General features: G+C 45.8%; 1 protein-coding gene across 1 annotated transcript in view; it reads right to left on the bottom strand.

The window, feature by feature from the left end:
- LOC139384623 (otogelin-like) overlaps positions 1–27,173 on the bottom strand; it is a 135,203-nt gene that overhangs the window by 39,698 nt on the left and 68,332 nt on the right. Inside the window, exons 28-31 of the mRNA XM_071129441.1 lie at positions 14,656–14,812; positions 14,341–14,367; positions 13,902–14,069; positions 3,097–3,375 (exon numbers count right to left, since the gene is read on the bottom strand). Coding sequence (XP_070985542.1) covers positions 3,097–3,375; positions 13,902–14,069; positions 14,341–14,367; positions 14,656–14,812 — 631 coding nt within the window. The remainder of the gene's footprint in view (positions 1–3,096; positions 3,376–13,901; positions 14,070–14,340; positions 14,368–14,655; positions 14,813–27,173) is intronic.

Here is a 27,173-nt window from a genome sequence, read left to right as displayed (position 1 = left end):
TTTCAATCTATATTACAGAGTCTCCTAGTAAAGAGGTACATTTAAAAAATAGATAAATAAATGAAGTGAGTTGAGTTCTAGATCGACTATCGTCTGGACTATGCCTAACTTCTCTGGACCTCTCCTGGTCGACTATCGTCTGGACTATGCCTAACCTCTCTGGACCTCTCCTGGTCGACTATCGTCTGGACTCTGCCTAAGCCCTCTGGACTTCTCCTGGTCGACTATCGTCTGGACTCTGCCTAAGCCCTCTGGACCTCTCCTGGTCGACTATCGTCTGGACTCTGCCTAAGCCCTCTGGACCTCTCCTGGTCGACTATCGTCTGGACTCTGCCTAACCTCTCTGGACCTCTCCTAGTCGACTATCGTCTGGACTCTGCCTAACCTCTCTGGACCTCTCCTGGTCGACTATCGTCTGGACTCTGCCTAACCTCTCTGGACCTCTCCTGGTCGACTATCGTCTGGACTCTGCCTAACCTCTCTGGACCTCTCCTGGTCGACTATCGTCTGGACTCTGCCTAACCTCTCTGGACCTCTCCTGGTCGACTATCGTCTGGACTCTGCCTAACCTCTCTGGACCTCTCCTGGTCGACTATCGTCTGGACTCTGCCTAACTTCTCTGGACCTCTCCTGGTCGACTATCGTCTGGACTCTGCCTAACCTCTCTGGACCTCTCCTGGTCGACTATCGTCTGGACTCTGCCTAACCTCTCTGGACCTCTCCTGGTCGACTATCGTCTGGACTCTGCCTAACTTCTCTGGACCTCTCCTGGTTGACTATCGTCTGGACTCTGCCTAACCTCTCTGGACCTCTCCTGGTCGACTATCGTCTGGACTCTGCCTAAGCCCTCTGGACCTCTCCTGGTCGACTATCGTCTGGACTCTGCCTAAGCCCTCTGGATCTCTCCTGGTCGACTATCGTCTGGACTCTGCCTAACTTCTCTGGACCTCTCCTGGTCGACTATCGTCTGGACTCTGCCTAACCTCTCTGGACCTCTGCTGGTCGACTATCGTCTGGACTCTGCCTAAGCCCTCTGGATCTCTCCCGGTCGACTATCGTCTGGACTCTGCCTAACCTCTCTGGACCTCTCCTGGTCGACTATCGTCTGGACTATGCCTAACCTCTCTGGACCTCTCCTGGTCGACTATCGTCTGGACTCTGCCTAACCTCTCTGGATCTCTCTTGGTCGACTATCGTCTGGACTCTGCCTAACCTCTCTGGACCTCTCCTGGTCTCCTGGTCGACTATCGTCTGGACTCTGCCTAACCTCTCTGGGCCTCTCCTGGTCTCCTGGTCGACTATCGTCTGGACTCTGCCTAACCTCTCTGGACCTCTCCTGGTCTCCTGGTTGACTATCGTCTGGACTCTGCCTAACCCCTCTGGACCTCTCCTGGTCGACTATCGTCTGGACTCTGCTTAACCTCTCTGGACCTCTCCTGGTCTCCTGGTCGACTATCGTCTGGACTCTGCTTAACCCCTCTGGACCTCTCCTGGTTGACTATCGTGTGGACTATGCCTAACCTCTCTGGACCTCTCCTGGTCGACTATCGTCTGGACTCTGCTTAACCTCTCTGGACCTCTCCTGGTCTCCTGGTCGACTATCGTCTGGACTCTGCCTAACCTCTCTGGACCTCTCCTAGTCGACTATCGTCTGGACTCTGCCTAACCTCTCTGGACCTCTCCTGGTCGACTATCGTGTGGACTCTGCCTAACCTCTCTGGACCTCTCCTGGTCGACTATCGTCTGGACTCTGCCTAACCTCTCTGGACCTCTCCTGGTCTCCTGGTCAACTATCGTCTGGACTCTGCCTAACCTCTCTGGACCTCTCCTGATCTCCTGGTCGACTATCGTCTGGACTCTGACTAACCTCTCTGGACCTCTCCTGGTCAACTATGTCCGGCATCCACTGCTGTCAGAGAGTAACCCTATCTGTTTCTGCCAGCCTGTGTGGACTCTGCTATGCTCCTAAAACAAATGGCTGACATATTTTTAGCCCCAGTAATTACCCAGCCTGCATCAGGAGCAGCAAACCGTGGAGACAGAAAGAGAGCAGGACTCTCTAGACCTCACTAACTCTAACATACATTTGGACCTGAACTATGATTCACAAATCACTTTACTAGATTATGAACAGAAATACTCTCCAAATGGTGAAGTTGTTTCTTGGATCAAATAAAAACCACCCCTGCCTAGTGTCTGACCACCCCCTCTCTGTTCTCCCTTCCCCCCAGTCGAAGACTCCGACCACTGGGCATTAGCCAGGGCAAAGCTCCTTCTCTGGAAGCCGTATACTGGAAGGGCTGGTCAGGTTTTGTTATGGAACAGCCGTGGGCCTGGGGGGGCCTGGTCTGGGGGGGCCTGGTCTGGGGGGGCCTGGTCTGGGGGGGCCTGGTCTGGGGGGCCCTGGTCTGGGGGACCCTGATCTGGGGGGGCCTGGTCTGGGGGGCCCTGGTCTGACGCTGACCTAGCACACCGCCCTTCCATCCCTCCATATCTCAACATGTCTGTGATTAAAGGCACACATCAGCCATTCGCCACTCGCCACTGACAAAATCTGTCGTTCTGCTGCGAGGTGGGAGTGTGCCGGGCGACAGCTGCAGAGGGCTTGCCATTACAGTGCTATGCAAAACACGACTGCCCTCACAAAGAGCCCCATTAACGGACTAAACGGGTGTTTTTACAAACCGAGTACGCACGCTGGTGGGGCCATGGTTAGGGGGTTGTGGGGGTTGGCAGGGTGGAGGGGCTGCAGCAGGAGGTTAGACCAGGGGGTTAGTAGCCTAAACTACAACGTCTTTGTCTCTGAACCTCAGCTGTCAACCATCTCTGATACATACAGTAAGTATTGGGTTGCATCGGAGGGGACGAGCATAACATGGCAAAAGCTCGAGGAGTTTGACCAAAAGCTAGAAGACCATAAGAAGAGCATTAAATGGTCACAAGTGGCAGTTTTAATTTAAAAAATATATATAAAATCAAAATAGATGGTATAAATGGAATCTCATTCGACAAGAAAACCTTTAACTTTTCATTTACATAGCTCTTCCTTTCCCTTCCCATGTAAACTTTCCCAGACCTCCAGTCCATCCCACGTACCTGTCAGTTTGAAGAGCGTGGCCTTGCGGAATCCGTCGGTGTGTTTGTACTTCATGAGGTGAATCCAGGACAGCATGTAGTGGAGGAAGAATCCCGGTCTGGCCAAAGCCTCCAGAGAATCATAACCCTGGATCCAGGTGTCACGGTGCAGCGTGAAGGTAGCCGCGTCCCAGAATGCTTCACTCTCCTCCCACTTGGTCAGCGTGAGATGGCCGCTGCTGTCCACAGCCAGGAAGTAGTTGGGCCGATCGGACGCCTCGAACGACACCAGGGACGTGTCTAGAGGAAAAGTTGATCACCAATATAGGAACCTCAACATCAAGGGTCTTTTCTGGTTAAATAAAAGTTTTTAAATAACTATTTGAGCTCTTTACGCCTGGGTACCGTATGTGACCCAGGTCAGGCTAGCACCTTAGTGCTCAGATAAATGTAGAACACTAGGCTAGATAAAACACTCTAGGCTAGCTAAAACAGTCTAGCCTAGCTAAAACAGTCTAGGCTAGCTAATACTTCTAGCTGCAGTCTAGCTGATAACTCCTCCTGGCAGCCTGACTAGCCATAACCACAGCCTGACTAGCAATAACTACAGCCTGACTAGCCATAACTACAGCCTGACTAGCCATCACTACAGCCTGACTAGCCATCACTACAGCCTGAATATCCATCAGCCTAACTAGCCATCACTACAGCCTGACTAGCCATTAGTACAGCCTGATTGGTGACTGAGACTCAGGATGCTGTATTTGGATTTGGGAAGCTGAACCCCAGTCTGTCTTCCTCCCAGACTCAACATGAGGGCATCTCTACAATCAGTGTTTTCACTGGGAAAAGAGGCTCACTCCAAACACAGTCCAAACACAGTCCAGGGACGGGATAGGGACTGGAAGACTTCATTAGACCAGTGGATAGGGACTGGAAGACTTCAATAGACCAGTGGATAGGGACTGGAAGACTTCATTAGACCAGAGGATAGGGACTGGAAGACTTCATTATACCAGTGGATAGGGACTGGAAGACTTCATTAGACCAGTGGAAAGGGACTGGAAGGCTTCATTAGACCAGTGGATAGGGACTGGATAGGGACTGGAAGACTTCATTAGACCAGTGGATAGGGACTGGAAGACTTCATTAGACCAGTGGATAGGGACTGGAAGACTTCATTAGACCAGTGGATAGGGACTGGATAGGGACTGGAAGACTTCATTAGACCAGTGGATAGGGACTGGAAGACTTCAATAGACCAGTGGATAGGGACTGGAAGACTTCATTAGACCAGTGGATAGGGACTGGAAGACTTCATTAGACCAGAGGATAGGGACTGGATAGGGACTAGAAGACTTCATTAGACCAGTGGATAGGGACTGGATAGGGACTAGAAGACTTCATTAGACCAGAGGATAGAGACTGGAAGACTTCATTAGACCAGAGGATAGAGACTGGAAGACTTCATTAGACCAGTGGATAGGGACTGGAAGACTTCATTATACCAGTGGATAAGGACTGGAAGACTTCAATAGACCAGTGGATAGAGACTGGAAGACTTCATTAGAACAGTGGATAGGGACTGGATAGGGACTGGAAGACTTCATTAGACCAGAGGATAGAGACTGGAAGACTTCATTAGACCAGAGGATAGAGACTGGAAGACTTCATTAGACCAGTGGATAGGGACTGGAAGACTTCATTATACCAGTGGATAAGGACTGGAAGACTTCAATAGACCAGTGGATAGAGACTGGAAGACTTCATTAGACCAGTGGATAGGGACTGGATAGGGACTGGAAGACTTCATTAGACCAGTGGATAGGGACTGGATAGGGACTGGAAGACTTCATTAGACCAGTGGACAGGGACTGGAAGACTTCATTAGACCAGTGGACAGGGACTGGAAGACTTCAATAGACCAGTGGATAGAGACTGGAAGACTTCATTAGACCAGTGGACAGGGACTGGAAGACTTCAATAGACCAGTGGAAAGGGACTGGAAGACTTCATTAGACCAGTGGATAGGGACTGGAAGACTTCATTAGACCAGAGGACAGGGACTGGAAGACTTCATTAGACCAGTGGATAGGGACTGGATAGGGACTGGAAGACTTCATTAGACCAGTGGATAGGGACTGGAAGACTTCATTATACCAGTGGATAAGGACTGGAAGACTTCAATAGACCAGTGGATAGAGACTGGAAGACTTCATTAGACCAGTGGACAGGGACTGGAAGACTTCAATAGACCAGTGGATAGGGACTGGAAGACTTCATTAGACCAGTGGATAGGGACTGGAAGACTTCATTAGACCAGAGGACAGGGACTGGAAGACTTCATTAGACCAGTGGATAGGGACTGGATAGGGACTGGAAGACTTCATTAGACCAGTGGATAGGGACTGGAAGACTTCATTAGACCAGTGGATAGGGACTCGATAGGGACTGGAAGACTTCATTAGACCAGTGGATAAGGACTGGAAGACTTCAATAGACCAGTGGATAGGGACTGGAAGACTTCATTAGACCAGTGGACAGGGACTGGAAGACTTCATTAGACCAGTGGACAGGGACTGGAAGACTTCATTAGACCAGTGGATAAGGACTGGAAGACTTCATTATGCCAGTGGATAGGGACTGGAAGACTTAATTAGACTAGTGGACAGGGACTGGAAGACTTCAATAGACCAGTGGATAGAGACTGGAAGACTTCATTAGACCAGTGGACAGGGACTGGAAGACTTCATTAGACCAGTGGACAGGGACTGGAAGACTTCATTAGACCAGTGGATAGAGACTGGAAGACTTCATTAGACCAGAGGAAAGAGAATGGAAGACTTCAATAGACCAGTGGATAGAGACTGGAAGACTTCAATAGACCAGTGGATAGAGACTGGAAGACTTCAATAGACCAGTGGATAGAGACTGGAAGACTTCATTAGACCAGTGGAAAGGGACTGGAAGACTTCATTAGACCAGTGGATAGGGACTGGATAGGGACTGGAAGACTTCATTAGACCAGTGGATAGGGACTGGAAGACTTCAATAGACCAGTGGATAGGGACTGGAAGACTTCATTAGACCAGTGGATAGGGACTGGAAGACTTCATTAGACCAGAGGATAGGGACTGGATAGGGACTAGAAGACTTCATTAGACCAGTGGATAGGGACTGGATAGGGACTAGAAGACTTCATTAGACCAGAGGATAGAGACTGGAAGACTTCATTAGACCAGAGGATAGAGACTGGAAGACTTCATTAGACCAGTGGATAGGGACTGGAAGACTTCATTATACCAGTGGATAAGGACTGGAAGACTTCAATAGACCAGTGGATAGAGACTGGAAGACTTCATTAGAACAGTGGATAGGGACTGGATAGGGACTGGAAGACTTCATTAGACCAGAGGATAGAGACTGGAAGACTTCATTAGACCAGAGGATAGAGACTGGAAGACTTCATTAGACCAGTGGATAGGGACTGGAAGACTTCATTATACCAGTGGATAAGGACTGGAAGACTTCAATAGACCAGTGGATAGAGACTGGAAGACTTCATTAGACCAGTGGATAGGGACTGGATAGGGACTGGAAGACTTCATTAGACCAGTGGATAGGGACTGGATAGGGACTGGAAGACTTCATTAGACCAGTGGACAGGGACTGGAAGACTTCATTAGACCAGTGGACAGGGACTGGAAGACTTCAATAGACCAGTGGATAGAGACTGGAAGACTTCATTAGACCAGTGGACAGGGACTGGAAGACTTCAATAGACCAGTGGAAAGGGACTGGAAGACTTCATTAGACCAGTGGATAGGGACTGGAAGACTTCATTAGACCAGAGGACAGGGACTGGAAGACTTCATTAGACCAGTGGATAGGGACTGGATAGGGACTGGAAGACTTCATTAGACCAGTGGATAGGGACTGGAAGACTTCATTATACCAGTGGATAAGGACTGGAAGACTTCAATAGACCAGTGGATAGAGACTGGAAGACTTCATTAGACCAGTGGACAGGGACTGGAAGACTTCAATAGACCAGTGGATAGGGACTGGAAGACTTCATTAGACCAGTGGATAGGGACTGGAAGACTTCATTAGACCAGAGGACAGGGACTGGAAGACTTCATTAGATCAGTGGATAGGGACTGGATAGGGACTGGAAGATTTCATTAGACCAGTGGATAGGGACTGGAAGACTTCATTAGACCAGTGGATAGGGACTGGATAGGGACTGGAAGACTTCATTAGACCAGTGGATAAGGACTGGAAGACTTCAATAGACCAGTGGATAGGGACTGGAAGACTTCATTAGACCAGTGGACAGGGACTGGAAGACTTCATTAGACCAGTGGACAGGGACTGGAAGACTTCATTAGACCAGTGGATAAGGACTGGAAGACTTCATTATACCAGTGGATAGGGACTGGAAGACTTAATTAGACTAGTGGACAGGGACTGGAAGACTTCAATAGACCAGTGGATAGAGACTGGAAGACTTCATTAGACCAGTGGACAGGGACTGGAAGACTTCATTAGACCAGTGGACAGGGACTGGAAGACTTCATTAGACCAGTGGAAAGAGACTGGAAGACTTCATTAGACCAGAGGAAAGAGACTGGAAGACTTCAATAGACCAGTGGATAGAGACTGGAAGACTTCAATAGACCAGTGGATAGAGACTGGAAGACTTCAATAGACCAGTGGATAGAGACTGGAAGACTTCAATAGACCAGTGGATAGAGACTGGAAGACTTCATTAGACCAGTGGATAGGGACTGGAAGACTTCATTAGACCAGTGGATAGGGACTGGATAGGGACTGGAAGACTTCATTAGACCAGTGGATAGGGACTGGAAGACTTCAATAGACCAGTGGATAGGGACTGGAAGACTTCATTAGACCAGAGGATAGAGACTGGAAGACTTCATTAGAGCAGAGGATAGAGACTGGAAGACTTCATTAGACCAGTGGATAGAGACTGGAAGACTTCAATAGACCAGTTGATAGAGACTGGAAGACTTCAATAGACCAGTGGATAGAGACTGGAAGACTTCATTAGACCAGTGGAAAGGGACTGGAAGACTTCATTAGACCAGTGGATAGGGACTGGATAGGGACTGGAAGACTTCATTAGACCAGTGGATAGGGACTGGAAGACTTCAATAGACCAGTGGATAGGGACTGGAAGACTTCATTAGACCAGTGGATAGGGACTGGAAGACTTCATTAGACCAGAGGATAGGGACTGGATAGGGACTAGAAGACTTCATTAGACCAGTGGATAGGGACTGGATAGGGACTAGAAGACTTCATTAGACCAGAGGATAGAGACTGGAAGACTTCATTAGACCAGAGGATAGAGACTGGAAGACTTCATTAGACCAGTGGATAGGGACTGGAAGACTTCATTATACCAGTGGATAAGGACTGGAAGACTTCAATAGACCAGTGGATAGAGACTGGAAGACTTCATTAGAACAGTGGATAGGGACTGGATAGGGACTGGAAGACTTCATTAGACCAGAGGATAGAGACTGGAAGACTTCATTAGACCAGAGGATAGAGACTGGAAGACTTCATTAGACCAGTGGATAGGGACTGGAAGACTTCATTATACCAGTGGATAAGGACTGGAAGACTTCAATAGACCAGTGGATAGAGACTGGAAGACTTCATTAGACCAGTGGATAGGGACTGGATAGGGACTGGAAGACTTCATTAGACCAGTGGATAGGGACTGGATAGGGACTGGAAGACTTCATTAGACCAGTGGACAGGGACTGGAAGACTTCATTAGACCAGTGGACAGGGACTGGAAGACTTCAATAGACCAGTGGATAGAGACTGGAAGACTTCATTAGACCAGTGGACAGGGACTGGAAGACTTCAATAGACCAGTGGAAAGGGACTGGAAGACTTCATTAGACCAGTGGATAGGGACTGGAAGACTTCATTAGACCAGAGGACAGGGACTGGAAGACTTCATTAGACCAGTGGATAGGGACTGGATAGGGACTGGAAGACTTCATTAGACCAGTGGATAGGGACTGGAAGACTTCATTATACCAGTGGATAAGGACTGGAAGACTTCAATAGACCAGTGGATAGAGACTGGAAGACTTCATTAGACCAGTGGACAGGGACTGGAAGACTTCAATAGACCAGTGGATAGGGACTGGAAGACTTCATTAGACCAGTGGATAGGGACTGGAAGACTTCATTAGACCAGAGGACAGGGACTGGAAGACTTCATTAGACCAGTGGATAGGGACTGGATAGGGACTGGAAGATTTCATTAGACCTGTGGATAGGGACTGGAAGACTTCATTAGACCAGTGGATAGGGACTGGATAGGGACTGGAAGACTTCATTAGACCAGTGGATAAGGACTGGAAGACTTCAATAGACCAGTGGATAGGGACTGGAAGACTTCATTAGACCAGTGGACAGGGACTGGAAGACTTCATTAGACCAGTGGACAGGGACTGGAAGACTTCATTAGACCAGTGGATAAGGACTGGAAGACTTCATTATACCAGTGGATAGGGACTGGAAGACTTAATTAGACTAGTGGACAGGGACTGGAAGACTTCAATAGACCAGTGGATAGAGACTGGAAGACTTCATTAGACCAGTGGACAGGGACTGGAAGACTTCATTAGACCAGTGGACAGGGACTGGAAGACTTCATTAGACCAGTGGATAGAGACTGGAAGACTTCATTAGACCAGAGGAAAGAGACTGGAAGACTTCAATAGACCAGTGGATAGAGACTGGAAGACTTCAATAGACCAGTGGATAGAGACTGGAAGACTTCAATAGACCAGTGGATAGAGATTGGAAGACTTCAATAGACCAGTGGATAGAGACTGGAAGACTTCATTAGACCAGTGGATAGGGACTGGAAGACTTCATTAGACCAGTGGATAGGGACTGGATAGGGACTGGAAGACTTCATTAGACCAGTGGATAGGGACTGGAAGACTTCAATAGACCAGTGGATAGGGACTGGAAGACTTCATTAGACCAGAGGATAGAGACTGGAAGACTTCATTAGAGCAGAGGATAGAGACTGGAAGACTTCATTAGACCAGTGGATAGAGACTGGAAGACTTCAATAGACCAGTGGATAGAGACTGGAAGACTTCAATAGACCAGTGGATAGAGACTGGAAGACTTCATTAGACCAGTGGAAAGGGACTGGAAGACTTCATTAGACCAGTGGATAGGGACTGGATAGGGACTGGAAGACTTCATTAGACCAGTGGATAGGGACTGGAAGACTTCAATAGACCAGTGGATAGGGACTGGAAGACTTCATTAGACCAGTGGATAGGGACTGGAAGACTTCATTAGACCAGAGGATAGGGACTGGATAGGGACTAGAAGACTTCATTAGACCAGTGGATAGGGACTGGATAGGGACTAGAAGACTTCATTAGACCAGAGGATAGAGACTGGAAGACTTCATTAGACCAGAGGATAGAGACTGGAAGACTTCATTAGACCAGTGGATAGGGACTGGAAGACTTCATTATGCCAGTGGATAAGGACTGGAAGACTTCAATAGACCAGTGGATAGAGACTGGAAGACTTCATTAGAACAGTGGATAGGGACTGGATAGGGACTGGAAGACTTCATTAGACCAGAGGATAGAGACTGGAAGACTTCATTAGACCAGAGGATAGAGACTGGAAGACTTCATTAGACCAGTGGATAGGGACTGGAAGACTTCATTATACCAGTGGATAAGGACTGGAAGACTTCAATAGACCAGTGGATAGAGACTGGAAGACTTCATTAGACCAGTGGATAGGGACTGGATAGGGACTGGAAGACTTCATTAGACCAGTGGATAGGGACTGGATAGGGACTGGAAGACTTCATTAGACCAGTGGACAGGGACTGGAAGACTTCATTAGACCAGTGGACAGGGACTGGAAGACTTCAATAGACCAGTGGATAGAGACTGGAAGACTTCATTAGACCAGTGGACAGGGACTGGAAGACTTCAATAGACCAGTGGAAAGGGACTGGAAGACTTCATTAGACCAGTGGATAGGGACTGGAAGACTTCATTAGACCAGAGGACAGGGACTGGAAGACTTCATTAGACCAGTGGATAGGGACTGGATAGGGACTGGAAGACTTCATTAGACCAGTGGATAGGGACTGGAAGACTTCATTATACCAGTGGATAAGGACTGGAAGACTTCAATAGACCAGTGGATAGAGACTGGAAGACTTCATTAGACCAGTGGACAGGGACTGGAAGACTTCAATAGACCAGTGGATAGGGACTGGAAGACTTCATTAGACCAGTGGATAGGGACTGGAAGACTTCATTAGACCAGAGGACAGGGACTGGAAGACTTCATTAGACCAGTGGATAGGGACTGGATAGGGACTGGAAGATTTCATTAGACCTGTGGATAGGGACTGGAAGACTTCATTAGACCAGTGGATAGGGACTGGATAGGGACTGGAAGACTTCATTAGACCAGTGGATAAGGACTGGAAGACTTCAATAGACCAGTGGATAGGGACTGGAAGACTTCATTAGACCAGTGGACAGGGACTGGAAGACTTCATTAGACCAGTGGACAGGGACTGGAAGACTTCATTAGACCAGTGGATAAGGACTGGAAGACTTCATTATACCAGTGGATAGGGACTGGAAGACTTAATTAGACTAGTGGACAGGGACTGGAAGACTTCAATAGACCAGTGGATAGAGACTGGAAGACTTCATTAGACCAGTGGACAGGGACTGGAAGACTTCATTAGACCAGTGGACAGGGACTGGAAGACTTCATTAGACCAGTGGATAGAGACTGGAAGACTTCAATAGACCAGTGGATAGAGACTGGAAGACTTCATTAGACCAGTGGATAGGGACTGGAAGACTTCATTAGACCAGTGGATAGGGACTGGATAGGGACTGGAAGACTTCATTAGACCAGTGGATAGGGACTGGAAGACTTCAATAGACCAGTGGATAGGGACTGGAAGACTTCATTAGACCAGAGGATAGAGACTGGAAGACTTCATTAGAGCAGAGGATAGAGACTGGAAGACTTCATTAGACCAGAGGATAGAGACTGGATAGGGACTGGAAGACTTCAATAGACCAGTGGATAGGGACTGGAAGACATCATTAGACCAGAGGATAGGGACTGGATAGGGACTGGAAGACTTCATTAGACCAGAGGATAGGGACTGGATAGGGACTGGAAGACTTAATTAGACGAGAGGATAGGGACTGGATAGGGACTGGAAGACTTCATTAGAACAGTGGATAGGGACTGGAAGACTTAATTAGACGAGAGGATAGGGACTGGATAGGGACTGGATAGGGACAGGGACTGGAAGATTTCATTAGACCAGAGGACAGGGACTGGATAGGGACTGGAAGACTTAATTAGACAAGAGGATAGGGACTGGATAGGGACTGGATAGGGACAGGGACTGGAAGACTTCATTAGACCAGAGTACAGGGACTGAAATACTTTTTAATGACTGGACGTTGGGGTAGGAGGAAGCCTAGGAATGCAGAGTGTTAGAAAGTGTTATTTATGGAGGAGGAAGTAGTAAAATGAGGACAGACATGGAAATGGCCATTGCATTAGACTGGTGTGATGAGGACTGACATGGAAATGACCATTGCATTAGACTGGTGTGATGAGGACTGACATGGAAATGGCCATTGCATTAGACTGGTGTGATGAGGACGGACATGGAAATGGCCATTGCATTAGACTGGTGTGATGAGGACAGACATGGAAATGGCCATTGCATTAGACTGGTGTGATGAGGACAGACATGGAAATGACCATTGCATTAGACTGGTGTGATGAGGACTGACATGGAAATGGCCATTGCATTAGACTGGTGTGATGAGGACGGACATGGAAATGGCCATTGCATTAGACTGGTGTGATGAGGACAGACATGGAAATGGCCATTGCATTAGACTGGTGTGATGAGGACAGACATGGAAATGACCATTACATTAGACTGGTGTGATGAGGACAGACATGGAAATGACCATTACATTAGACTGGTGTGATGAGGACAGACATGGAAATGACCATTACATTAGACTGGTGTGATGAGGACAGACATGGAAATGACCATTACATTAGACTGGTGTGATGAGGACAGACATGGAAATGGCCATTGTATTAGACTGGTGTGATGAGGACGGACATGAGGACGGACTTCATTAGACCAGAGGACAGGGACTGAAATACTTTTTAATGACTGGACGTTGGGGTAGGAGGAAGCCTAGGAATGCAGAGTGTTAGAAAGTGTTATTTATGGAGGAGGAAGTAGTAAAATGAGGACAGACATAGAAATGGCCATTGCATTAGACTGGTGTGATGAGGACTGACATGGAAATGGCCATTGCATTAGACTGGTGTGACGAGGACTGACATGGAAATGACCATTACATTAGACTGGTGTGACGAGGACAGACATGGAAATGGCCATTGCATTAGACTGGTGTGATGAGGACGGACATGGAAATGGCCATTGCATTAGACTGGTGTGATGAGGACGGACATGGAAATGGCCATTGCATTAGACTGGTGTGATGAGGACGGACATGGAAATGGCCATTGCATTAGACTGGTGTGACGAGGACGGACATGGAAATGGCCATTGCATTAGACTGGTGTGATGAGGACGGACATGGAAATGGCCATTGCATTAGACTGGTGTGATGAGGACGGACATGGAAATGGCCATTGTATTAGACTGGTGTGATGAGGCCTGGCAGTGACTCTGTTTCCTCTGCGCTGCTCACCATGCGGACGCGCTCTGCTGAGCCCAGGGGTCATCATGAAGAGGGACAGGAAGCCAGCCGCAGCAGGGTCTCCTTTCTTAGGGAACACTGTCCCACTGGACCTGTTGGCTGCCAGCACCGTGTCCCTCTCCCTGTAGGTCACCAGCCTGTAGGGGCCTTTACCCAGAACTACAAGACAGAGGAGAGGAACACTGTTATGAGGAATCCTTCGCTGTATGGCTTACATCGACAATGGGGCCCCAGAACTGTGCAGACACTCTGCCCCCATGTGGTTTAACAATGAAGTGCCTTACACATTGATCATGATGAAATGTTTGTAGCAAATTCTAAAGGCAATGCACAATAAACTTCCGAGGTTCAGTCATTGATTTGATTCTTGGAGAAATTAGATTTTTTTTTTTTGACAAATAGGAAGAGTTTGAGATAAGATGATGTGTACCTTTATTGTAGTATTCACAATCGTAGGCTGAAAAGACAAACAGAAAGAGTCGTTAGTGGAATTAAATTATAAACTGCAGTTAATTACATATTTTATTGACCTTTATTTAACTAGTCAAGTCAGTTAAGAACAAATTCTTATTTTCAATGACGGCCTAGGAACAGTGGGTTAACTGCCTTGTTCAAGGGGCATTTGCCTGAAAACAGAGTGCCATTTCAGATGGTCCCACACACTCCCATACCACCCATTGAATGGGTAGTGTGCCCGGCGCCTGCCCGTTGGCCACTCATTGCCCGCTCATAGCCGCAGACTTACGGCAGATCGACGGGGATCGCCAGTCCACGGTGACACCCTGGTGACAGCATCGGTGGGCGTAGGCTGCCACGCTGGTACAGAAACACTCACAGTCCCCACCGCGACTACAGCCGCACGTATCAGCCAGACAGTTCATATAGAACCATGTCACGTCCACCTGGACAGGGGGAGACAGGAAGGAACCTTTCAGACCCTTTACGACTGTTGTCCACTAGCATAGGGATATGGTAGTAACAGCCTGAAATAACACACAGCCTGATACAACACACAGCCTGATACAACACACAGCCTGATACAACACACAGCCTGATATAACTAACAGCCTGATATAACTAACAGCCTGATATAACTAACAGCCGGATACAACACACAGCCTGATACAACACACAGCCTGATATAACTAACAGCCTGATAAAACAAACAGCCGGATATAAAACAGCCTGATACAACAAACAGCCTGATACAACACACAGCCTGATACAACAAACAGCCTGATACAACACAATGCCTGATACAACACACAGCCTGATACAACACACAGCCTGATACAACACACAGCCTGATACAACACACAGCCTGATATAACAAACAGCCTGATATAACAAACAGCCTGAAATAACAAACAGCCTGATACAACACACAGCCTGATATAACAAACAGCCTGATACAACACACAGCCTGATACAACACACAGCCTGATACAACACACAGCCTGTATAACTAACAGCCTGATATAACTAACAGCCTGATACAACACACAGCCTGATATAACTAACAGCCTGATATAACTAACAGCCGGATACAACACACAGCCTGATACAACACACACCCTGATACAACACACAGCCTGATATAACACAGCCTGATACAAACAGCCTGAAACAACACACAGCCTGATACAACACACATCCTGATACAACACACATCCTGATACAACACACAGCCTGATACAACACACAGCCTGATACAACACACAGCCTGATACAACAAACAGCCTGATACAACAAACAGCCTGATATAACACAGCCTGATACAACACACAGCCTGATACAACAAACAGCCTGATATAACACAGCCTGATACAACAAACAGCCTGATACAACACACAGCCTGATACAACACACAGCCTGATACAACACACAGCCTGATACAACACACAGCCTGATACAACACACAGCCTGATAAAACAAACAGCCTGATACAACGCACAGCCTGATACAACACACAGCATGATATAAAACAGCCTGATAAAACACACAGCTTGATATAACTAACAGCCTGATATAACTAACAGCCGGATACAACACACAGCCTGATACAACACACAGCCTGATACAACAAACAGCCTGATATAACTAACAGCCTGATACAAACAGCCTGAAACAACACACAGCCTGATACAACACACATCCTGATACAACACACAATCTGATACAACACACAGCCTGATACAACAAACAGCCTGATACAACAAACAGCCTGATATAACACAGCCTGATACAACACACAGCCTGATACAACAAACAGCCTGATACAACACACAGCCTGATATAACACTCAGCCTGATACAACACACATTCTGATATAACACACAGCCTGATATAACGAACAGCCTGATATAACAAACAGCCTAATATAACAAACAGCCTGATACAATACACAGCCTGATACAACAAACAGCCTGATATAACACACAGCCTGATACAACACACAGCCTGATACAACACACAGCCTGATATAACACAGCCTGATACAACACACAGCCTGATATAACGAACAGCCTGATATAACAAACAGCCTAATATAACAAACAGCCTAATACAACACACAGCCTGATACAACACACAGCCTGATACAACACACAGCCTGATACAACACACAGCCTGATACAACACACAGCCTGTATAACTAACAGCCTGATATAACTAACAGCCTGATACAACACACAGCCTGATATAACTAACAGCCTGATATAACTAACAGCCGGATACAACACACAGCCTGATACAACACACAGCCTGATACAACACACAGCCTGATATAACACAGCCTGATACAAACAGCCTGTATAACTAACAGCCTGATATAACTAACAGCCTGATACAACACACAGCCTGATATAACTAACAGCCTGATATAACTAACAGCCGGATACAACACACAGCCTCATACAACACACAGCCTGATACAACACACAGCCTGATATAACACAGCCTGATACAAACAGCCTGAAACAACACACAGCCTGATACAACACACATCCTGATACAACACACAGCCTGATACAACACACAGCCTGATACAACACACAGCCTGATACAACACACAGCCTGATACAACACACAGCCTGATACAACACACAGCCTGATACAACACACAGCCTGATACAACACACAGCCTGATATAACACAGCCTGATAAAACACACAGCCTGATATAACAAACAGCCTGATACAACACACAGCCTGATACAACACACAGCCTGATACAACACACAGCCTGATACAACACACAGCCTGATAAAACAAACAGCCTGATACAACACACAGCCTGATACAACACACAGCATGATATAACACAGCCTGATAAAACACAAGGCCTGATATAACTAACAGCCTGATATAACTAACAGCCGGATACAACACACAGCCTGATACAACACACAGCCTGATACAACACACAGCCTGATATAACTAACAGCCTGATACAAACAGCCTGAAACAACACACAGCCTGATACAACACACATCCTGATACAACACACAATCTGATACAACACACAGCCTGATACAACAAACAGCCTGATACAACAAACAGCCTGATATAACACAGCGTGATACAACACACAGCCTGATACAACAAACAGCCTGATACAACACACAGCCTGATATAACACACAGCCTGATACAACACACAGCCTGATACAACACACAGCCTGATATAACGAACAGCCTGATATAACAAACTGCCTGATACAATACACAGCCTGATACAACAAACAGCCTGATATAACACAGCCTGATACAACACACAGCCTGATAAAACACACAGCCTGATACAACACACAGCCTGATACAACACACAGCCTGATACAACACACAGCCTGATATAACACACAGCCTGATACAACACACAGCCTGATACAACACACAGCCTGATATAACGAACAGCCTGATATAACAAACTGCCTGATACAATACACAGCCTGATACAACAAACAGCCTGATATAACACAGCCTGATACAACACACAGCCTGATAAAACAAACAGCCTGATACAACACACAGCCTGATACAACACACAGCCTGATACAACACACAGCCTGATACAACACACAGCCTGATACAACACACAGCCTGATATAACACAGCCTGATACAAACAGCCTGAAACAACACACAGCCTGATACAACACACATCCTGATACAACACACAGCCTGATACAACACACAGCCTGATACAACACACAGCCTGATACAACAAACAGCCTGATACAACAAAAAGCCTGATATAACACAGCCTGATACAACACACAGCCTGATACAACAAACAGCCTGATATAACACAGCCTGATACAACAAACAGCCTGATACAACACACAGCCTGATACAACACACAGCCTGATACAACACACAGCCTGATACAACACACAGCCTGATACAACACACAGCCTGATAAAACAAACAGCCTGATACAACACACAGCCTGGTAAACACAGCATGATATAACACAGCCTGATAAAACACACAGCCTGATATAACTAACAGCCTGATATAACTAACAGCCGGATACAACACACAGCCTGATACAACACACAGCCTGATACAACACACAGCCTGATATAACTAACAGCCTGATACAACACACAGCCTGATACAACATACAGCCTGATGCAACATACAGCCTGATAAAACAAACAGCCTGATACAACACACAGCCTGATAAAACACACAGCCTGATATAACGAACAGCCTGATATAACAAACAGCCTGATAAAACAAACAGCCTGATACAACACACAGCCTGATACAACACACAGCCTGATATAACGAACAGCCGGATACAACACACAGCCTGATACAACACACAGCCTGATACAACACACAGCCTGATATAACTAACAGCCTGATACAATACACAGCCTGATAAAACAAACAGCCTGATATAACACAGCCTGATAAAACACACAGCCTGATATAACTAACAGCCTGATATAACTAACAGCCGGATACAACACACAGCCTTATACAACACACAGCCTGATACAACACACAGACTGATATAACTAACAGCCTGATATAACAAACAGCCTGATATAACACAGCCTGATACAACACACAGCCTGATATAACACACAGCCTGATACAACACACAGCCTGATACAACACACAGCCTGATATAACGAACAGCCTGATATAACAAACAGCCTGATATAACACAGCCTGATACAACACACAGCCTGATATAACACACAGCCTGATACAACACACAGCCTGATACAACACACAGCCTGATATAACGAACAGCCTGATATAACAAACAGCCTGATATAACAAACAGCCTGATACAATACACAGCCTGATAAAACAAACAGCCTGATATAACTAACAGCCGGATACAACACACAGCCTGATACAACACACAGCCTGATACAACACACAGCCTGATATAACTAACAGCCTGATACAAACAGCCTGAAACAACACACAGCCTGATACAACACACATCCTGATACAACACACAATCTGATACAACACACAGCCTGATACAACAAACAGCCTGATACAACAAACAGCCTGATATAACACAGCCTGATACAACACACAGCCTGATATAACACACAGCCTGATACAACACACAGCCTGACACAACACACAGCCTGATATAACGAACAGCCTGATATAACAAACAGCCTGATATAACAAACAGCCTGATACAATACACAGCCTGATAAAACAAACAGCCTGATATAACACAGCCTGATAAAACACACAGCCTGATATAACTAACAGCCTGATATAACTAACAGCCGGATACAACACACAGCCTTATACAACACACAGCCTGATACAACACACAGACTGATATAACTAACAGCCTGATATAACAAACAGCCTGATACAATGCACAGCCTGATACAACAAACAGCCTGATATAACACAGCCTGATACAACACACAGCCTGATATAACAAACAGCCTGATACAACACACAGCCTGATACAACACACAGCCTGATACAACACACAGCCTGATACAACACACAGCCTGATACAACACACAGCCTGTATAACTAACAGCCTGATATAACTAACAGCCTGATACAACACACAGCCTGATATAACTAACAGCCTGACATAACTAACAGCCGGATACAACACACAGCCTGATACAACACACAGCCTGATACAACACACAGCCTGATATAACACAGCCTGATACAAACAGCCTGAAACAACACACAGCCTGATACAACACACATCCTGATACAACACACAGCCTGATACAACACACAGCCTGATACAACACACAGCCTGATACAACAAACAGCCTGATACAACAAACAGCCTGATATAACACAGCCTGATACAACACACAGCCTGATACAACAAACAGCCTGATATAACACAGCCTGATACAACAAACAGCCTGATACAACACACAGCCTGATACAACACACAGCCTGATACAACACACAGCCTGATACAACACACAGCCTGATAAAACAAACAGCCTGATACAACACACAGCCTGATACAACACACAGCATGATATAAAACAGCCTGATAAAACACACAGCTTGATATAACTAACAGCCTGATATAACTAACAGCCGGATACAACACACAGCCTGATACAACACACAGCCTGATACAACAAACAGCCTGATATAACTAACAGCCTGATACAAACAGCCTGAAACAACACACAGCCTGATACAACACACAGCCTGATATAACGAACAGCCTGATATAACAAACAGCCTGATATAACAAACAGCCTGATACAATACACAGCCTGATAAAACAAACAGCCTGATACAACAAACAGCCTGATATAACACAGCCTGATACAACACACAGCCTGATACAACAAACAGCCTGATATAACACAGCCTGATACAACAAACAGGCTGATACAACACACAGCCTGATACAACAAACAGCCTGATATAACACATCCTGATACAACAAACAGCCTGATATAACACAGCCTGATACAACACACAGCCTGATACAACACACAGCCTGATACAACACACAGCCTGATACAACACACAGCCTGATACAACACACAGCCTGATGCAACACACAGCCTGATAAAACAAACAGCCTGATACAACACACAGCCTGATACAACACACAGCCTGATATAACTAACAGCCTGATATAACTAACAGCCGGATACAACACACAGCCTGATACAACACACAGCCTGATACAACACACAGCCTGATATAACTAACAGCCTGATACAAACAGCCTGAAACAACACACAGCCTGATACAACACACATCCTGTTACAACACACAATCTGATACCAAACACGCCTGATACAACAAACAGCCTGATACAACAAACAGCCTGATATAACACAGCCTGATACAACACACAGCCTGATACAACAAACAGTCTGATACAACAAACAGCCTGATATAACACAGCCTGATACAACACACAGCCTGATACAACAAACAGCCTGATACAACACACAGCCTGATACAACACACAGCCTGATACAACACACAGCCTGATATAACGAACAGCCTGATATAACAAACAGCCTGATATAACAAACAGCCTGATACAATACACAGCCTGATAAAACACACAGCCTGATATAACACAGCCTGATAAAACAAACAGCCTGATACAACACACAGCCTGATACAACACACAGCCTGAAATAACGAACAGCCTGATATAACAAACAGCATGATATAACACAGCCTGATAAAACACACAGCCTGATATAACTAACAGCCTGATATAACTAACAGCCGGATACAACACACAGCCTGATACAACACACAGCCTGATACAACACACAGACTGATATAACTAACAGCCTGATATAACAAACAGCATGATATAACACAGCCTGATAAAACACACAGCCTGATATAACTAACAGCCTGATATAACTAACAGCCGGATACAACACACAGCCTGATACAACACACAGCCTGATACAACACACAGACTGATATAACTAACAGCCTGATATAACAAACAGCCTGATATAACAAACAGCATGATATAACACAGCGTGATAAAACACACAGCCTGATATAACTAACAGCCTGATATAACTAACAGCCGGATACAACAAACAGCCTTGTACAACACACAGCCTGATACAACACACAGACTGATATAACTAACAGCCTGATATAACAAACAGCCTGATACAACACACAGCCTGATAAACAAACAGCCTGATATAACACAGTCTGATACAAACAGCCTGAAACAACACACAGCCTGATACAACAAACAGCCTGATACAACACACAGCCTGATACAACACACAGCCTGATACAACACACAGCCTGATACAACAAACAGCCTGATATAACACAGCCTGATACAACACACCGCCTGATACAACACACAGCCTGATACAACACACAGCCTGATACAACACACAGCCTGATATAACGAACAGCCTGATATAACAAACAGCCTGATACAACAAACAGCCTGATACAACACACAGCCTGATACAACACACAGCCTGATATAACACAGCCTGATAAAACAAACAGCCTGATACAACACACAGCCTGATACAAAACACAGCCTGATACAACACACAGCCTGATACAACACACAGCCTGATACAACACAGCCTGATACAACACACAGCCTGATACAACAAACAGCCTGATATAACACAGCCTGATACAACAAACAGCCTGATACAACACACAGCCTGATACAACAAACAGCCTGATATAACACACAGCCTGATACAACACACATCCTGATACAACACACAATCTGATACAACACACAGCCTGATACAACAAACAGCCTGATACAACAAACAGCCTGATATAACACAGCGTGATACAACACACAGCCTGATACAACAAACAGCCTGATACAACACACAGCCTGATATAACACACAGCCTGATACAACACACAGCCTGATACAACACACAGCCTGATATAACGAACAGCCTGATATAACAAACTGCCTGATACAATACACAGCCTGATACAACAAACAGCCTGATATAACACAGCCTGATACAACACACAGCCTGATAAAACACACAGCCTGATACAACACACAGCCTGATACAACACACAGCCTGATACAACACACAGCCTGATATAACACACAGCCTGATACAACACACAGCCTGATATAACACATCCTGACACAACAAACAGCCTGATATAACACAGCCTGATACAACACACAGCCTGATACAACACACAGCCTGATACAACACACAGCCTGATATAACAAACAGCCTGATATAACACAGCCTGATACAACACACAGCCTGATACAACACACAGCCTGATACAACACACAGCCTGATACAACACACAGACTGATATAACTAACAGCCTGATATAACAAACAGCATGATATAACACAGCCTGATAAAACACACAGCCTGATATAACTAATAGCCTGATATAACTAACAGCCGGATACAACACAAAACCTGATACAACACACAGCCTGATACAACACACAGACTGATATAACTAACAGCCTGATATAACAAACAGCCTGATATAACAAACAGCATGATATAACACAGCGTGATAAAACACACAGCCTGATATAACTAACAGCCTGATATAACAAACAGCCTTGTACAACACACAGCCTGATACAACACACAGACTGATATAACTAACAGCCTGATATAACAAACAGCCTGATACAACACACAGCCTGATAAACAAACAGCCTGATATAACACAGTCTGATACAAACAGCCTGAAACAACACACAGCCTGATACAACAAACAGCCTGATACAACACACAGCCTGATACAACACACAGCCTGATACAACACACAGCCTGATACAACAAACAGCCTGATATAACACAGCCTGATACAACACACCGCCTGATACAACACACCGCCTGATACAACACACAGCCTGATACAACACACAGCCTGATATAACGAACAGCCTGATATAACAAACAGCCTGATACAACAAACAGCCTGATACAACACACAGCCTGATACAACACACAGCCTGATATAACACAGCCTGATAAAACAAACAGCCTGATACAACACACAGCCTGATACAACACACAGCCTGATACAACACACAGCCTGATACAACACAGCCTGATACAACATACAGCCTGATACAACAAACAGCCTGATACAACACACAGCCTGATACAACAAACAGCCTGATATAACACATCCTGATACAACAAACAGCCTGATATAACACAGCCTGATACAACACACAGCCTGATACAACACATAGCCTGATACAACACACAGCCTGATATAACACACAGCCTGATACAACACACAGCCTGATACAACACACAGCCTGATACAACACACAGCCTGATATAACACAGCCTGATATAACAAACAGCCTGATATAACAAACAGCCTGATATAACACAGCCTGATACAACACACAGCCTGATACAACACACAGCCTGATACAACACACAGCCTGATACAACACAGCCTGATACAACACACAGCCTGATACAACACACAGCCTGATACAACACAGCCTGATACAACACACAGCCTGATACAACAAACAGCCTGATATAACACAGCCTGATACAACAAACAGCCTGATACAACACACAGCCTGATACAACAAACAGCCTGATATAACACAGCCTGATACAACAAACAGCCTGATATAACAAACAGCCTGATATAACAAACAGCCTGATATAACACAGCCTGATACAACACACAGCCTGATACAACACACAGCCTGATACAACACACAGCCTGATACAACACAGCCTGATACAACACACAGCCTGATACAACACACAGCCTGATACAACACAGCCTGATACAACACACAGCCTGATACAACAAACAGCCTGATATAACACAGCCTGATACAACAAACAGCCTGATACAACACACAGCCTGATACAACAAACAGCCTGATATAACACATCCTGATACAACAAACAGCCTGATATAACACAGCCTGATACAACACACAGCCTGATACAACACACAGCCTGATACAACACACAGCCTGATATAACACACAGCCTGATACAACACACAGCCTGATACAACACACAGCCTGATACAACACACAGCCTGATACAACACACAGCCTGATATAACACAACCTGATATAACAAACAGCCTGATATAACACAGCCTGATACAACACACAGCCTGATACAACACACAGCCTGATACAACACACAGCCTGATACAACACACAGCCTGATACAACAACAATTATCTGATGAGTTATTGATTTGACTCAAGATCATCTCAAAAGTAATTTTAATGACAGAATAACAACAGTGATTAGAATTCCAACTTTAGTAAGAAGGTAAATATGTGGAGAATAGATAGGACAGCAGACCAGCTGATAGAGGATAGGGGTTATGTAATGTGGAGAAGAGATAGGACAGCAGACCAGCTGACAGAGGATAGGGGGTTATGTAATGTGGAGAAGAGATAGGTCAGCAGACCAGCTGATAGAGGATAGGGGGTTATGTAATGTGGAGAAGAGATAGGACAGCAGTCCAGCTGATAGAGGATAGGGGGTTATGTAATGTGGAGAAGAGATAGGACAGCAGACCAGCTGATAGAGGATAGGGGGTTATGTAATGTGGAGAAGAGATAGGACAGCAGACCAGCTGATAGACGATAGGGGTTATGTAGAGGATAGGGGGTTATGTAATGTGGAGAAGAGATATGACAGCAGACCAGCTGATAGAGGATAGGGGGTTATGTAATGTGGAGAAGAGATAGGACAGCAGACCAGCTGATAGAGGATAGGGGGTTATGTAATGTGGAGAAGAGATAGGACAGCAGACCAGCTGACAGAGGATAGGGGGTTATGTAATGTGGAGAAGAGATAGGACAGCAGACCAGCTGATTGAGGATAGGGGGTTATGTAATGTGGAGAAGAGATAGGACTGCAGACCAGCTGACAGAGGATAGGGGGTTATGTAATGTGGAGAAGAGATAGGACAGCAGACCAGCTGACAGATGATAGGGGGTTATGTAATGTTGGGAAGAGATAGGACAGCAGACCAGCTGACAGATGATAGGGGTTATGTAGAGGATAGGGGTTATGTAATGTGGAGAAGATATAGGACAGCAGACCCCCTGAAAGAGGACAGGGGTTATGTAATGTGGATAAGAGATAGGGCAGCAGACCAGCTGACAGAGGGTGGAGGTTATGTAGAGGATAGGGGTTATGTAGAGGATAGGGGGTTATGTAATGTGGAGAAGAGATAGGACAGCAGACCAGCTGACAGAGGATAGGGGGTTATGTAATGTGGAGAAGAGATAGGACAGCAGACCAGCTGATAGAGGATAGGGGGTTATGTAATGTGGAGAAGAGATAGGACAGCAGTCCAGCTGATAGAGGATAGGGGGTTATGTAATGTGGAGAAGAGATAGGACAGCAGACCAGCTGATAGAGGATAGGGGGTTATGTAATGTGGAGAAGAGATAGGACAGCAGACCAGCTGATAGACGATAGGGGTTATGTAGAGGATAGGGGGTTATGTAATGTGGAGAAGAGATAGGACAGCAGACCAGCTGATAGAGGATAGGGGGTTATGTAATGTGGAGAAGAGATAGGACAGCAGACCAGCTGATAGAGGATAGGGGGTTATGTAATGTGGAGAAGAGATAGGACAGCAGACCAGCTGACAGAGGATAGGGGGTTATGTAATGTGGAGAAGAGATAGGACAGCAGACCAGCTGATTGAGGATAGGGGGTTATGTAATGTGGAGAAGAGATAGGACAGCAGACCAGCTGACAGATGATAGGGGGTTATGTAATGTTGGGAAGAGATAGGACAGCAGACCAGCTGACAGAGGATAGGGGTTATGTAGAGGATAGGGGTTATGTAATGTGGAGAAGATATAGGACAGCAGACCCCCTGAAAGAGGACAGGGGTTATGTAATGTGGAGAAGAGATAGGACAGCAGACCAGCTGACAGAGGATAGGGGGTTATGTAGAGGATAGGGGTTATGTAATGTGGAGAAGAGATAGGACAGCAGACCAGCTGACAGAGGGTAGGGGTTATGTAGAGGATAGGGGTTATGTAATGTGGAGAAGAGATAGGACAGCAGACCCCCTGAAAGAGGACAGGGGTTATGTAGAGGATAGGGATTATGTATTGTGGAGAAGAGATAGGACAGCAGACCAGCTGACAGAGGGTAGGGGTTATGTAATGTGGAGAAGAGATAGGACAGCAGACAAGCTGATAGAGGATAGGGGTTATGTAGAGGATAGGGGGTTATGTAATGTGGAGAAGAGATAGGACAGCAGACCA

The sequence above is a fragment of the Oncorhynchus clarkii genome, chromosome 26 (assembly GCF_045791955.1).
Source record: "Oncorhynchus clarkii lewisi isolate Uvic-CL-2024 chromosome 26, UVic_Ocla_1.0, whole genome shotgun sequence".
Classification (NCBI taxonomy): Eukaryota; Metazoa; Chordata; class Actinopteri; order Salmoniformes; family Salmonidae; genus Oncorhynchus; species Oncorhynchus clarkii.
The sequence above is the reverse complement of the archived record's forward strand: the minus strand, read 5'-3'. Positions and strand labels throughout refer to the sequence as shown.